The sequence below is a fragment of the Rhinoraja longicauda genome, chromosome 25 (genome assembly GCF_053455715.1).
Source record: "Rhinoraja longicauda isolate Sanriku21f chromosome 25, sRhiLon1.1, whole genome shotgun sequence".
In the NCBI taxonomy this organism is placed as follows: domain Eukaryota; kingdom Metazoa; phylum Chordata; class Chondrichthyes; order Rajiformes; family Arhynchobatidae; genus Rhinoraja; species Rhinoraja longicauda.
In genome coordinates, this window is record NC_135977.1 from 876,295 (window position 1) to 890,869 (window position 14,575).

Below are 14,575 nucleotides of genomic sequence, written 5' to 3' on the forward strand. Positions count from 1 at the left end.
CACAAGGTATCACAAAATGCTAGAGTAACTCAGCAGGTCAGGCAGCATCTCAGGAGAGAAGGAATGGGTGACGTTTTGGGTCGAGACCCTTCTTCAGACACAAGGGAACACAAGGTGTGGGTTACCTGAAAATGGAACTCTATGCTCACACCATTGGGTTGTAGGACAGAGGTGGAATATGAGTTGGTTCCTCTAGCTTGTGTTTGACCTCACCCTGGCAGTGGAGGAGACTGAGGAAAGAGTTCAACTTCACATTCTAGGAGTAGATTAGACCATTCGGCCCATTGAGCCTACTCCGCCATTCAATCATGGCTGATCTCTGCCTAGACATCGGTGTTGGGAATGGGAAGGAGAGTTGAAATGAGGCACAACGAGAAGCTTATCGGTAAAATTCTGAGGATGAAGGACATTTTTAATGCACCGATCCATTGGGTGGTGGAGTGTGTTGTTTTATTTCTGGTTAGTGGTGGTAGTAACTCAGTTCCAGCTTCAAGCCCCATGTGTAGGATTGGCCCATGAAGGTGTGTGATGGAGGGGCCAATGCCGGTTAAATCTTCAGGATGAAGTCTCTGACTGTTCAAGACTTGTGATCACATAATATTATTCAAAGAATATCTGGGGTCTTTTTTTTAACATCCAGGGCAATTGTTACTGCTCCAGCACCAATGCACTGGCCTTCCTCTTCATTTGAAGACCTCTTGCTAAGACCAATTGCTGCTACAGTCTCCTTTAACAGCAAAATGGTTAGTTGACTCTAAAGTGCGTTGATGCCTTGAAAGGCTAAATGGAAATGAAATTTCATAATTTATCTGGAAATCCCGAATTTGTAGTTCAGGGTCGTCACTGGAACGGTTGTGAAGACGTTGTGGGGCAGTGGCTCAGTTGCAGAGCTGACGGGACTGATTTCGGATCGCTGTTGCTCTGATGCTGGAGGAGGTTATAGTGATGTGAGGCCATTGCTCAAATGGAATCTCCAATCTCTGTTGCCTGCCGCTTTATAGTTCATTCTTTATCACACACTTTGTTACCACCATTTGGGATTTTGCGATAACGTTTCTTTTTCTCTGCCATTTGAACTGTTATTCTGTATGCACACTCTGGTCAAGCAGGCGGAAGGGCAAGGCATTCGAGAAGTTTGCTCTTCGACTTTGGTGTTTGACGTCGGCCCCTCCAAGATGGTCCAGGTGTAGAGTAGATTTCAGCATCAGGGAGTGGGGCTTATGGCACTAGGGCCAGAGATGTTCACCATCTGTGGTGGACGGCAGCTCACAGGCTCACATCGTCCTGTGCCAAGTACATTGTGCTGCCATCTTGGCTCCAAGCCATAGAGTACCAGCATATTTATTGACCATTCAGGAGTGACTTTCTGAGGTGAAAGTGAACCTCTCTGTTAGTTCTGTAAGAGGCAAGTCCAAAACACCAAATTGTGGATTGATTGGGCTTTCACTACCCAGAGGCAGTATAAGAGAGGTTAAGGTAGCAGGTAATGATAGGTGAGGCTTGACACTTGGAATAACCTACACAGGTTCAGCAACCATCTCTGCCTCTGCTATGAAGCAGCTTGTTATCCCTTCCTTTAGTCCAGTTCTCTGACAGTAGACTTGCTCAGTGTTACACAGAGGTTTGGAGACGTTCTGATGCTCAGCAGAGCCACTCGGGCTCGACCCATCGGGTCTGGCAGAGGACACAGCGATAGAGAGAAACCAGTCTGAGTGAGTTAAAGGCTATGTGTCATTGCTGAGTATCACTGGGAAGATTGTTACACAGTCCCACAGCACCAGGGAGACCAATCGGCCCTTCAACCCTGCTCTTTCCCAGTGATCCTGCAAACCGGTGCCTGCCCATGGATTTTGGTATTATTTATTTCCCTTTAATCTACAGGAGGAAGCTTCTGAAGTGGAATGGGCTATAAACCCCAGGGTCAGACCAGAACGTCTGAGAGATGCCCTGCTTCACACCGTGTCCTGAGTTGTTGCCATTGTGGTGTCCGGGGAGATACTCTGAACTTTTATTTGTGCGTAAGATGCAGACCGGAAGGTATCCTCCCTAGTCCTCCAGCAAGGCATTATACGTCAGTCTGTGGGCAGGAGGTCCCAGGCCATCGTGATCTGCAGCTCACTGCTTGCCTCCAGTTCCTCCTATCCGTCTCCTTGCTGGGCCACGTTCACCACTGCTCCAGCCACTGCCAACCCCCATGGGTCAGCCTGCCCGTGAGGGTGATGTGTGGAGGGAGGCAGAACATTCTCCTGCAGTTGACCCGTCCGAGATGGAGCCAATGGGGTTGGACTTTCCTGGAGCAACTTGTAGCAAAAATATATATATTTAAAAACGACGTTCTTTTTAAAGGAGAAGATAGCACCTCCAGCAGGATGGCGAGGTCCTCTGTCCCCCAGATTGTAATCAGAATGAATCAAGAGGATGGCGTGCCTTGCTGTTCACTGTGTGGACATGTCTAGTCAGCCAGCAGATCCAGGTCATCCTTGTCCGTGTGCTCTGGTCAACTTCTCCCGATCAGACTGTTCCCTCCACCTGAACCGATAGAAAAGTCAGGATTAGCCACGGTCTGACCTCCGCAAAACATCCGGTTCTGATCTAAAATGCCCGTTACAATGAGTTATTCAATTTATGGAAAGGAGATGCATGATCAATAGTGTCAGGTTCATTGACTGTGGCTTAACTTTACAACACAAACTTTAATTCATGATTTACTTGCAGGTTTTTAAACCATGGTGCAGTATTTATAAAGAAAGGCATGGCGAGAATGTTTACTAATCTGTGTTTAGTTTTTCCTGTGAGAACCTTTTTAACAGTCAAACAGCACAATGTTCCCTCTGAGAGATGATTCTCAGCTCCCCCTCAGTCCCAACCCTCCCTGTAATCGCAGAGAGCCAAGCTTGGTTACATTTAGTTGCACCTTGCCGATGATTCTCTTTATGCTGCCGGCCGTCTACAACTGTGGAGCCCTGCACACCGGACCAAGCAGTCCACATTTCATCTCTGCTACGCCAAGGACATTGCAATAATCACAAACCTCCCATGTATCAGGTTGCTACTTTCTGATACTACAACCACATACTTTCAGCACTTCAATATTTTCTTGGGACGAGAACAATGAATGCAGTGAAAAATTAGCAATCAGCGAATTATCCTAAGGCGACAGATGTCTTGTCCTATCTGTGCTTTACCAGCTGTAGAAACAAAGAACTGCAGATGCTGGTTAATACACAAAAGGATACAAAGTGCTGGAGGAATTCAATGGGTCAAGCAGCATCTCTGGAGAACATGGATAGGTGACGTTTCACAGAGTGTTGGAGTAACTCAGTGGGTCAGGCAGCATCTCTGGAGAACATGGATAGGTGACGTTTCACAGAGTGCTGGAGTAACTCAGCGGGTCAGGCAGCATCTCTGGAGAACATGGATAGGTGACGTTTCACAGAGTGCTGGAGTAACTCAGTGGGTCAGGCAACATCTCTGGCGAACATGGATAGGTGACAGTTTACGTGTGAAGAAGGGTCTCGACACCAAACGTCACCTATCCATGTTCTCCGAAGATACTGCTCCAGCACGCTGTGACCTTTTATGGTTTATTAGCTGTTGTATATAACAGGCATGGTAAAAATTTTAAACAGAAAACATATCCTTGTGTAGGAATTGAAAGCAGGTTGGGTGAATAGCTGAGGCCAGCAAGTGTACAATCCCCTCACATGCTGAACCCTGGCAGTGAGCATAATTTATAACTTGTAAAAACACGTCAAAACCATAGTCTTGTGGAAGTGTTTGTTGCTTTTTACTTGTTATGAGATCCTGTTGCCAGTAAATGAGCAAGGTATAACATACAAAACGAAGGTAGGTATTCTAAAAAAGATCAAATCATTTATTTATAAAAACTTTATACACATGAATAAATTTACACGTGCACACACCCACACACCCACATCTGTAACCACAAATATATTAAAGGCTGATTTCTCTTCATTAAGGATAGCACGTGAATACAGCAGTCATTTACAATACTTTACACTGATTGTTATCACAATCTGGAGAGGGAGTCGCGTCATTTCACTGCAAGGACATATTACAAAAAAAAGGCAATCTGTAAATGTATAGAAACAGTAAAAATAATTTACAGATGATCCAAAGTACAAAAAGAGGAACATTGGTTAAATGCTATTGTACTAAAGTAAGATTATGTACCAAATGGGTTTTGTTGGGTGTTGAGTTCAACACTCTCCAGCTGCTAGTGTGTTAGAGACCACTGCTGCCAGGCTCTGAACACACTGCCCAACCAACCCAACCTCCATTGTTTCACAAAAATAGTGTTTTTTGCACTTGTCAATGCATCAGCTGCATGTGGAAGTGCTTGGCGGTGCTGGCTCGAAGGGCCGAATGGCCTCCTCCTGCACCTATTGTCGGGGAGGTACGGGCAGAGTGCAAACCCCTGCACGTAGCCAGCAACACAGTAAAGGTACATTTTTTTTAGCTTAAGTCTTTCACCTGCTTTTGTTTTTTTTGCACAGTTTGCATGCCATTACTTGTCAAGAACATATACCAATTTTAACCAGTTTCTGACACAAAAATCGATATAAAATATATGTTTGTGATGGGAAAGCATGCACATGGTGAAGCTGGCGTGGGATGAGTTGTAACAAAGGGGACTGGGGGATTGCTCTGTACATGAGCGCTTTATGTCACTGAGATGATGGAGGTCACTGTGGAATGAACAGGCACAGTCATTTTCTGGGGTCAGGGGCAACATTGGACGCTGATTTAGGGAGGAAACACAAGACTTCACAGGTTCCGACTAATGGCTTTTTGGTGAAGAGTGCTGTGATGAACACAAATACCACATACAACGTGTACCTTCTCCAACACTGAGTGATGTGTAAAAGAAAGGATTGTTGTGCATCTCTAAGGCAAAACTGTCAAGGGTGGTTGTTACACCAAGTAAAGAGAAGAATGTGGAAGTGCATGGTAATTCAGAACACAAGAATCACTTCACTCCGCCAAGCTTCCTCAGCAGTTTCTTGCCTTTTGATAATAGTCCCTTTTTCTTTTTTGAAGCCAAAGTCATGTCTCTGGTCCACACTGGGCTGTTTGGCCCATCTATGACAGCAGATCCAGTGTCATGGGGATGAATAGTTGGAGTCACAGCTCTCCTCTGCGTGTGTTCAGCAGGGACCTAGTGTGCATCATACCATTCCATTAGTTTAACTAAGTGTAGGAAGGGATTGCACTAAAGGATAAAGGAAAACCAGAAGCAGCACATCAATTCTAAAATGCACAAAGACTATCTCGTGACTGAGTTACAGCACTCGAGGGGCAGACACCTGAAGATACCATAGGCCAGTGTTGTCTAATGCATCTGACGGCTCAAACTCAACAAATCTACTTGTTTCAGCCTCACAAGGAAAAACAGGCACAAAGTCCAGAAAGAAAAAATGCTCCCCAAAGTCTTCAAAAATCTGCTTTAACCTGTTCAGTGCCTCCCGAGTATGCTCGGGTCATGGGCAATAGTGAAGAAAAAATGTGGCAGTGTACAGGTTAAACTAAAAACAGCTCCAAATCAACATAGTGTTTGGGCCAATGAGAGGTGGTTGATGAAGAGTTGCCTCCAATTGCAAGTGAATAAAGGTTAATGCGAGGATCTCTGGTGTGATTTGGTTCAAGACCACTTTTGGGGAAGTATGTTTTTCTTTCACAGTTGAGAGTGTCTCTGTGCCACCACGGCAGAGCAGAGCCCCAGCTATAGGTATCTTCAGTTATGCACTTACGTGAACTTACAACGCGTTTATTAAGATGTGAAATGAACTCTCTTCTTCTGTTCCGGGTGATGAGCAAAGGAAAAAAAACAGAAAGGTTTGCAATGATGAAACTGAAATGGAAAAGGTGACACCCTAGTAAAGGTTGCTCCTCGCAATTACAGCAGCACCGTCATTCACCTGAGCCTAGGAATGTTCCTCGACCTTTGTAGATAGGACCAGCACCCACAGCTGCTAATTTGGTGCCTTTCCTATCCACATGTAAATGCTTAAGATTGTCCTACAGGCTTCGTCCATTGATTTTTTGGATAAATTAAGAAATGAGATGAACTTACAAAGCAAGAGGAATTCTCTTTGTCCAGTTTCTATTCTCTGATCCCACACTAACCTCTTGGGAATATTTAAATACATTTCACAGTAAACATTCAACCCAGCATCAGTGCCCCGTCCTGCTGGAGCAGAGACCAGACCCTGCTGGGGCTCAGTCCCCACTCTGCTGGAGCAGGGACCAGACCCTGCTGAAACCCAGTCCCCGTCCTGCTGGAACTAATTTCCAGCCCTGTTGGACCCCAGTATGTCCCCGCTCTGCCATAGCAGAGACCAGAGCCTGCTGGAGCTCAGTCCCAGTCCTGCTGGAGCAGGGACCAGACCCTGCCAGAGCCTGGTCCTCTCTGCTGGAGCATAGTTTCCACATCACCTGTTCCCTGCTCCCCCAGGTTCATCCAGGTTCACTTCGACAACATCAGCCAGCCCTGGGACAACGTTCAGTCTCCCCACTCTCAGGCACTGAAACTTCTCCCTTCCAGCTCAGGTTTATCCGCGACTATGACACAGATGATCAGTACAAGACAGGAAAGGGTGCACACTCTACACAGGCCCCACCTCCACATGTATCGTTTCAAACACTCATCTGGGCCGCATCCATCCTAAATCTTTCAGTTTTGGCCTCATCCTTTTAAACATTCACACCACCTCCAGTCCACGTATTTGTTGTGACGTGGAGACAAACTGTGTTCCCAATGTAACCAATACGATACACAACTGCGGTGCTTTCCAATTCCAGCCCCAAGCAATAAAGGCCTGAGTAGAGTTGGTGACATCGCCTGGTGGCTTTACATTAGTGGTGTATCTGTGTTCCTTTACTTCCTACAATTCTCACCAACAAACCTCACAAACAAGCACCAACAAAGTTGTTTAACAAATCTCTGAAGAGAATGCAGACACAGTTTCCAGATTTGGATTTTGAGCAATTGCACCTGGTTCGTGGATTAACATGAAGACGGAAATGTCTTTCAATCCATGTGTGATTGGGTGAGGTGGTGGGAGAGAGTGTACTCAGCAGCCTCTTCCCAATAGCATTGGAGAACCAAGGGCCCTGCCAGAGTGGGACACCAAAGGCTGATAAACCCCCAGCAACTGGTAACCTTCATCGCAAGGATTTGGCACTGGAGATTGTGGGTGCATCTGCACAATCTGAGGGGTAACTTTTTCACACAAAGTCTAATGGGTGTGTGGAACAAGCTGCTGGAGGAGGTAGTTGAGGCAGGGACTATCCCAATATTTAAGAAGCAGGTAGATGGATAGGACAGGTTGGGAGGGGTATGGGCCAAATGTGGGCAGGTGGGGCTAGTGTAGCTGGGACATGTTGGCCAGTGTGGGCAGGTTGGGCTGTTTCCACACTATCACTCTATGAATTCCATGGATTCCAGTGAGGGAAGAGGAGTAAATGTGACCCCATTCATCAGGAAAGGAGGGAGAGGGACAACTAGGGACTAGTCCCACATTGGCCGGATAACTACAGGAGTGAAACTTGGAATTTACAACCAAAGATGGAAAAACAGACCCTCTGGGAAAGAATAATAGCATTAAACAGTCCGTGTGGATTCACAAAGAGAAGTCGCGTTGACTAATCTGCAGAGTGCTGTGTGTCCTTGTTCTGGGTGTCCTGCCCATAGGAAAAGGGTTCCAACTACTCTATCCCAGTCTCATAATTTTATGTAAGTACGACATTAAGACATTGCTGCCGATTATTTGAGAGATTTGTTAGTGAGAATTGTAGGAACAGAGATCCACATCAGTAAACTAAAACAACAGGTGATGTCACCAACCTTACATGGGCGTTCATTCTGTAAGGAATAAGGGGTAGGCCATTTAGAACGGAGATGAGGAAGAACTTTTTCAGTCAGAGAGTGGTGAAGGTGTGGAATTCTCTGCCTCAGAAGGCAGTGGAGGCCAGTTCGTTGGATGCTTTCAAGAGAGAGCTGGATAGAGCTCTTAAGGATAGTGGAGTGAGGGGGTATGGGGAGAAGGCAGGAACGGGGTACTGATTGAGAGTGATCAGCCATGATCGCATTGAATGGCGGTGCTGGCTCGAAGGGCTGAATGGCCTACTCCTGCACCTATTGTCTATTGTCTATTGACTCAACTTTTATATTCTATGCCCACACCGATGGAGGCAAGCATGCCATAAGCCTTCTTCCCCACCCTATCCCACTTGTGGCGTTACCTCAGGGATCTATGGACATGAATTGCCAATGTCTCTCTGTTCATCCACATTCCTCAGTGGTCTACCCATGTCCTACCCTTATTTGACTTCCCAAAATCGCATCGGAATCAAGGGATATGGGGAGAAAGCAGGAACGGGTTACTGATTGTGGATGATCAGCCATGATCACAATGAATGGCGGTGCTGACTCAAAGGGCCAAATGGCCTCCTCCTGCACCCATTTTCTATGTCAAGGTTAGATTCCATCTGATCTCTACCCTAATATAACTTTAAACAATGTTCCTTTCTATCCACCAACCTTCATGTGATGCAGAAACTGACTAACCACACCACCCACATTCACATCCAAGTGGTTTATACATATTACAAACATCACGGGTTCTGACTCTGGTACACAGCCACCACCACCACCCTCTGTCTCCTCTCACCAACACAACTTTGGATCCAATTCAGTGAAAAACAAAATTTAAAATGCAGATGCTGGAAATCTGAAATAAAAACAGAAAAAGCTGGCAATACTCAGCAGGTCAGTCGGCATCTGTGGGAAGAGAAACACAGCTAATGTTTCAGATCAATGACCCTAGGTTAGGACTGGGAAAGAGTCAATAGAAGCTCTTTAGCTGCAGAGTGGGTCGCTGGTTGGGTTGGTCCCTGGGCTTTGTGCCTCACCAATATTAGTCAGCTTTTAGAAATGGTGACCAAGAAGATAGATGAGTTATGCTTGTACACATTGTCTACATGGACTTCAGCAAAGATTTTGACAAGGTACCACGTAGTAGGCTGGTCTAGAGGTTAAATCATGAGATCCAGGACACGTTAGCCGACTCTATACAAACTCAGCTTGAAGTCAGGAGACAGAGGGTGGAGGTGGTGGGTAGTTTTTCAGACGAGAGGCTGCAACTATGGTGTCCAAGGGGATCAGTGCTGGGTCCAGTGTTCTTTATTTACATTGATCTGAATATGAATAGGTGGCACAATTAGTAAGTCTGCAGGTGATACTAAAGGTTCAGAGGTGATAGGAGCAGAATTAAGCCATTCAGTCCATCACGTCTACTCCGCCATTCAATCATGGCTGATCTAGCTCTCCCTCCTAACCCCCATTCTGCCTTTCACCCCATAACCCCTGACACCCGCACTAAGCTGTAAAAGATGTAGTGGACAGACAAGACAGTCATCTATGATTACAACAACGTTTTGATCAATGGGCCAAGGAGTGGCAGAAGGAGTTTCATTCAGATAAATCTGAGATGTCTACGTTGAAACAGGGATGTTTTCTCATTGGTGTAGGCATAGCCTATCCATCCTCTCCCTAGAACTCAAACCCTCCAGATCCAGTAAGAAATCTTTTTAGCATCTTTTCCAGTTGAATGACACCCTTCCGATAGCAAGACAACCAGAACTGTGCCCAGTACTCCAAATGTAGCCGTACCAATGTCTTGTGCAGCCGTAACATGACATCCCAACTCCTGTGCTCAATACCCTGGCCAGTGAAGGCAAGCACGCCAAACAGCTTCACCACCCTGTCCACCCATGTCGCGACCGTCAACAAACCATGTACTTGCACCCCAAGGTCTGTGTTCTACAGCACTCCCCATTACAGTGCGTCACTCACTTCTCCCCTCTCCCATCAAGCAAGAAGTATAGAAGTGTCAATGTCCACCTGTGGTCAATGTCCACCTGTGGTCAATGTCCACCAGCGGTCAATGTCCACCTGTGGTCAATGTCCACCTGTGGTCAATGTCCACCAGCGGTCAATGTCCACCTGCGGTCAATGTCCACCTGCGGTCAATGTCCACCTGCGGTCAATGTCCACCAGCGGTCAATGTCCACCAGCGGTCAATGTCCACCTGTGGTCAATGTCCACCAGTGGTCAATGTCCACCAGTGGTCAATGTCCACCTGTGGCCAATGTCCACCTCTGGTCACTGTTTCTGGGGGAAAATGCACACGTTTCATGAACTATGCTTTACAAAGCCAAATGTAGCACCGGACACCACAGGAGATCCTTCTTCCCTGTGGCTATCAACATGTACAACTCCTCCCCCTCCTGTCATGGGGTAGACTGACTCCCCCCCCATCCCAATCTTTGCACATCCCCAATCCTTTCCACTTGTCACTTTAATTTCATGGATCTTGTTGTGTTTTCTGACTGTTGGCAGATTAATTTCCCTCCTGGGATAAGTAAAAATATATCGTATCGTAAATAGATTTCTGATCACTTGAGATTTGAAGTTACAGTGCCATGTAAATGAGAGGGGATTGGGCCAGTGCGGGACAGAGTGGATGGAGAGTAGAGGCTGGGGAAGAGGGCAATGCTTCTTGCTGCCTCTAGACTCCAACAAGAACCCTTCCCCCCACCATCTGTGACCCCCTCCCCACCCTCCATCTATGGCACTCCCCTTCCCCCCCCCCCCCCACCATCTGTGACCCCCACACTCCATCTACGGCCCTCCTCTTCCCCCCACCATCTGTGACCCCCACACTCCATCTATGGCACTCCCCTTCCCCCCACCATCTGTGACCCCTCCCCACCCTCCATCTACGGCCCTCCCCTTCCCCCCCCCCCACCATCTGTGACCCCCTCCCCACCCTCCATCTACGGCCCTCCCCTTCCCCCCCCCCCCACCATCTGTGACCCCCACCCTCCATCTACGGCCCTCCCCTTCCCCCCCCACCATCTGTGACCCCCACCCTCCATCTACGGCCCTCACCTCCCCCCCCCCCCCACCATCTGTGACCCCTCCCCACCCTCCATCTACGGCCCTCCCCCCACCCCACCATCTGTGACCCCTCCCCACCCTCCATCTACGGCCCTCCCCTTCCCCCCACCCCACCATCTGTGACCCCTCCCCACCCTCCATCTACGGCCCTCCCCCCACCCCACCATCTGTGACCCCTCCCCACCCTCCATCTACAGCCCTCCCCTCCCCCCCACCCACCATCTGTGACCCCTCCCCACCCTCCATCTACGGCCCTCCCCTTCCCCCCACCATCTGTGACCCCTCCCCACCCTCCATCTACGGCCCTCCCCCCACCCCACCATCTGTGACCCCTCCCCACCCTCCATCTACAGCCCTCCCCTCTCCCCCCCCCCCACCATCTGTGACCCCTCCCCACCCTCCATCTACGGCCCTCCCCTTCCCCCCACCCCACCATCTGTGACCCCTCCCCACCCTCAATCTACGGCCCTCCCCTTCCCCCCACCATCTGTGACCCCTCCCCACCCTCCATCTACGGCCCTCCCCTCCCCCCCCCCACCATCTGTGACCCTTCCCTCTCTACACCGACCGGCAAGAGGAATCCTCAGTGGGCGTGTGGGGTGGACCTGCCCGGTGTGGCCACAGCATGGACAGAGAGGGGTCTCAGCCTTGGCAGCTCCAGGCTGCACCCCTGGGCTCATTCAGATGGGAGAGGCTGGGGGCTGGAACATGACTGGACAGGTCACCTCCCTGTCCCCAGTGAGGTCCCACCACACCGGCTGCTCCCTTTGCCATAGTGAGACAGCGTGGACACAGGCCCCTCAGCCCAACTTGCCCACACCGGCCAACATGTCCAGCTACACTAGTCCCACCTGCCCGAATTTGGCCCATACCTGCCAAACCTGTCCTATCCATGTACCTGCCTAACTGTTTTCTTAAATGTTGGGATAGTCCCTGCCTCAACTACCTCCTCTGGCAGCTTGTTCCATACACCCACCACCATTTGTGTGAAAAAGTTACCCCTCAGGTTCCCATTAAATATTTTCCCCTTCACCTTGAACCTCTGTCCGGTGCTTTGGCCACACAACCTCCCCGGTGCCGGCTGGCCAAAGCCGTAGACAACAGGGTCAAGGGCCAAAGCCGTAGACAACAGGGTCAAGGGCCAAAGCCATGGACAACAGGGTCAAGGGCCAAAGCCATGGACAACAGGATCAAGGATCAATAATGAGGGAACGGCTGTCCAACGCTCTCAGGGGCAAGGATGTGGGCACCAGGACTGAGAGACGTTTTATAGGAGATGTGTGGGGCAGGGGGGTGGGGACCTGGGGCCTGGAACGCGCTGCCAGGGGTGGTGGTGGAGGCAGATACGATAGTGGTGTTTAAGATGCTTTTAGACAGGCGCGTGGATATGGAGGGATATGGATCATGTGCAGGCACAGACATTGTGGGCCGAAGGGCCTGCTCCCTGCTGACCTGCTATGAAGTCTGTGATCCAGAGCAGGGGGTTAGCGAGCAGCCAATCACACAGGATGCAACGTGTCAGTGGGTCACGGTCAATGTGGACGGGACAAGATGGGAACAACAACAGAAGATAAATCCGAGGGGGCTGTGGAATGCAGCAAAGCTGGATGAGAGGGTGAGTGAGGGGTCAGAGGAAGGGAATACTTGCCCGCTTGCCTTTGCCCTGGGCCAGTATCTCGGGGGTAAACCTGGATGGGGGTTCGGTCAGGTACACCTCCACATCATCAGGCACCTCTTCCAGGAAGTTGGAGGGGACCAGGCCCCTGTGACCATTCATCTCCCCCTGCAGTTAATGACACAAAGAAGCAGCGTTAGCACCAGGGCCATTCTGCCCACACGACCTGTGCTAGCCCAAAAGAGATCACCAGAGGCACTGCCCTGCCCTTCCTCCCTCCTCCCCCCATCCGCTCACTCCCCTCCACCCCTGCCCTCCCCTCTCCACCCCCCAACTCTTGTCTTGCCCTCCCACAAGCCCTCCTCAAAACAGCCTCAGGTTTCACTGGTTTTAATCATGTATACGCACGCAAAGGCTTTTCCCTGTACCTCAGTACAGGTGGCAATAATAAACCTGAACCTTCTAAAACGCGAGGGCGTAGGGTTCAGGTGGGAGAGGGGAGATTGAAGAGGGACCTCAGAGGCAACGTTTTCACTCAGAGGGCCGTTCACATCTGGAACGAGCTGCCGGAGGAAGCGAGAGAAGTGGATACAATTACAGACTTTAAAGACATGTGAACAGATAGTGGATATGACTGGTTTACTGGGATATGGGCCAAATGCAGGCACATGGGATTATCCCAGCCTGCCAACTTGGTCAGCATGAACAAGATGTTTCCTTGTTGTAGGACTCTGTGACCTCTCTACAGGGGTCAGCACGGTGGCACAGCCAGGTAGAGTTGCTGCCTCACACGCCAGAGACCCGGGTTCATCCCGACTACAGGTGCTGTCTGTATGGAGTTTGTACGTTCTCCCCGTGACCTGCGTGGGTTTGGCCCGGGTGCTCCGGTTTCCTCCCACACTCCAAAGACGTGCGGGTTTCAAGACTAATGGCTTAGTAAATGTAAATTTGGTCCCTAGTGTGTAAAGGATAGTGTTAGTGTGCGGGGATCACTGGTCGGTGTGGACTCGGTGGGCTGAAGGGCCTGTTTTCACACTGTATCTCTAAACTAAACTCTAAACGTGGAGTTCCCCACAACTAGAACCCCACAGTTTAATAACAAACAAGTGGCGCAGCGGGTAGGACTGCTGCCTCAAGTTCAAACCCGACATTGGGTACTGTCTGTGTGGAGTTTGTACGTTCTCCCTTTGACTGCAGGACGCCAGGAATGAGTGGGTTAACATATGATGATTCGTTTGTTGGCACTGGGCCTGTACTCGCTGGAGTTTAGAATAATGAGGGGGGACCTCATTGAAACGTACAGAATAGTGAAAGGCTTGGATAGAGTGGATGTGGGGAGGATGTTTCCACTAGTGGGAGAGTCTAGGACCAGAGGGCACAGCCTCAGAATTAAAGGGCGTTCCTTTGGGAAGGAGATGAGGAGGAATTTCTTTAGTCAGAGGGTGGTGAACCTGTGGGATTCTTTGCCACAGACGGCTGTGGAGGCCACAAGTCAGTGGGTATATTTAAGGCAGAGATAGATAGATTGTTGATCAGTGCGGGTGTCAGTTACGGGGAGAAGGCAGGAGAATGGGGTTAGGAGGGAGAGATAGATCAGCCGTGATTGAATGGCGGAGTAGACTTGATGGCCGAATGGCCTAATTCTGCTCCTATCACTGATGAACCTGGTGGGTTTTCTCCGGGTGTTTGTTTTCCTCCCACATTCCAAAGACGTGCGGATTTGTGGGTTAATCGGCCCTGTGTGAATTGCCCCCTAATGTGTTGGGAGTGGATGGGAATGTGGGATAACACAACGCGTGTGGACGGGTGACCGCTGGTCAGCGTGGGCCCAGTGGGCCGAAGGGCTGGATCTCCAAACTATAATAAAAGATTGGGAGCGGAGGTGAAGGAGACGCACGTAGTAGAACCCGTCCTCATCCAGTTCACCCCACACGCTGATGATGTCTCCCGCACAGAAGGTCAGCTCCGCCTGGAAC

The 14,575-nt window shown here is 49.4% G+C and overlaps 1 protein-coding gene across 1 annotated transcript in view; it reads right to left on the minus strand.

The window, feature by feature from the left end:
• Positions 1 to 3,851: 3,851 nt before the first annotated feature.
• The window catches only part of LOC144606043 (syntaxin-2-like), a 41,623-nt gene continuing 30,899 nt past the window's right edge, over positions 3,852 to 14,575 (minus strand). The window contains exons 8-10 of the mRNA XM_078421830.1: positions 14,497 to 14,568; positions 12,633 to 12,767; positions 3,852 to 5,179 (exon numbers count right to left, since the gene is read on the minus strand). Of these exons, the coding sequence (XP_078277956.1) occupies positions 4,991 to 5,179; positions 12,633 to 12,767; positions 14,497 to 14,568 (396 nt within the window). The 3' untranslated portion in view covers positions 3,852 to 4,990. The remainder of the gene's footprint in view (positions 5,180 to 12,632; positions 12,768 to 14,496; positions 14,569 to 14,575) is intronic.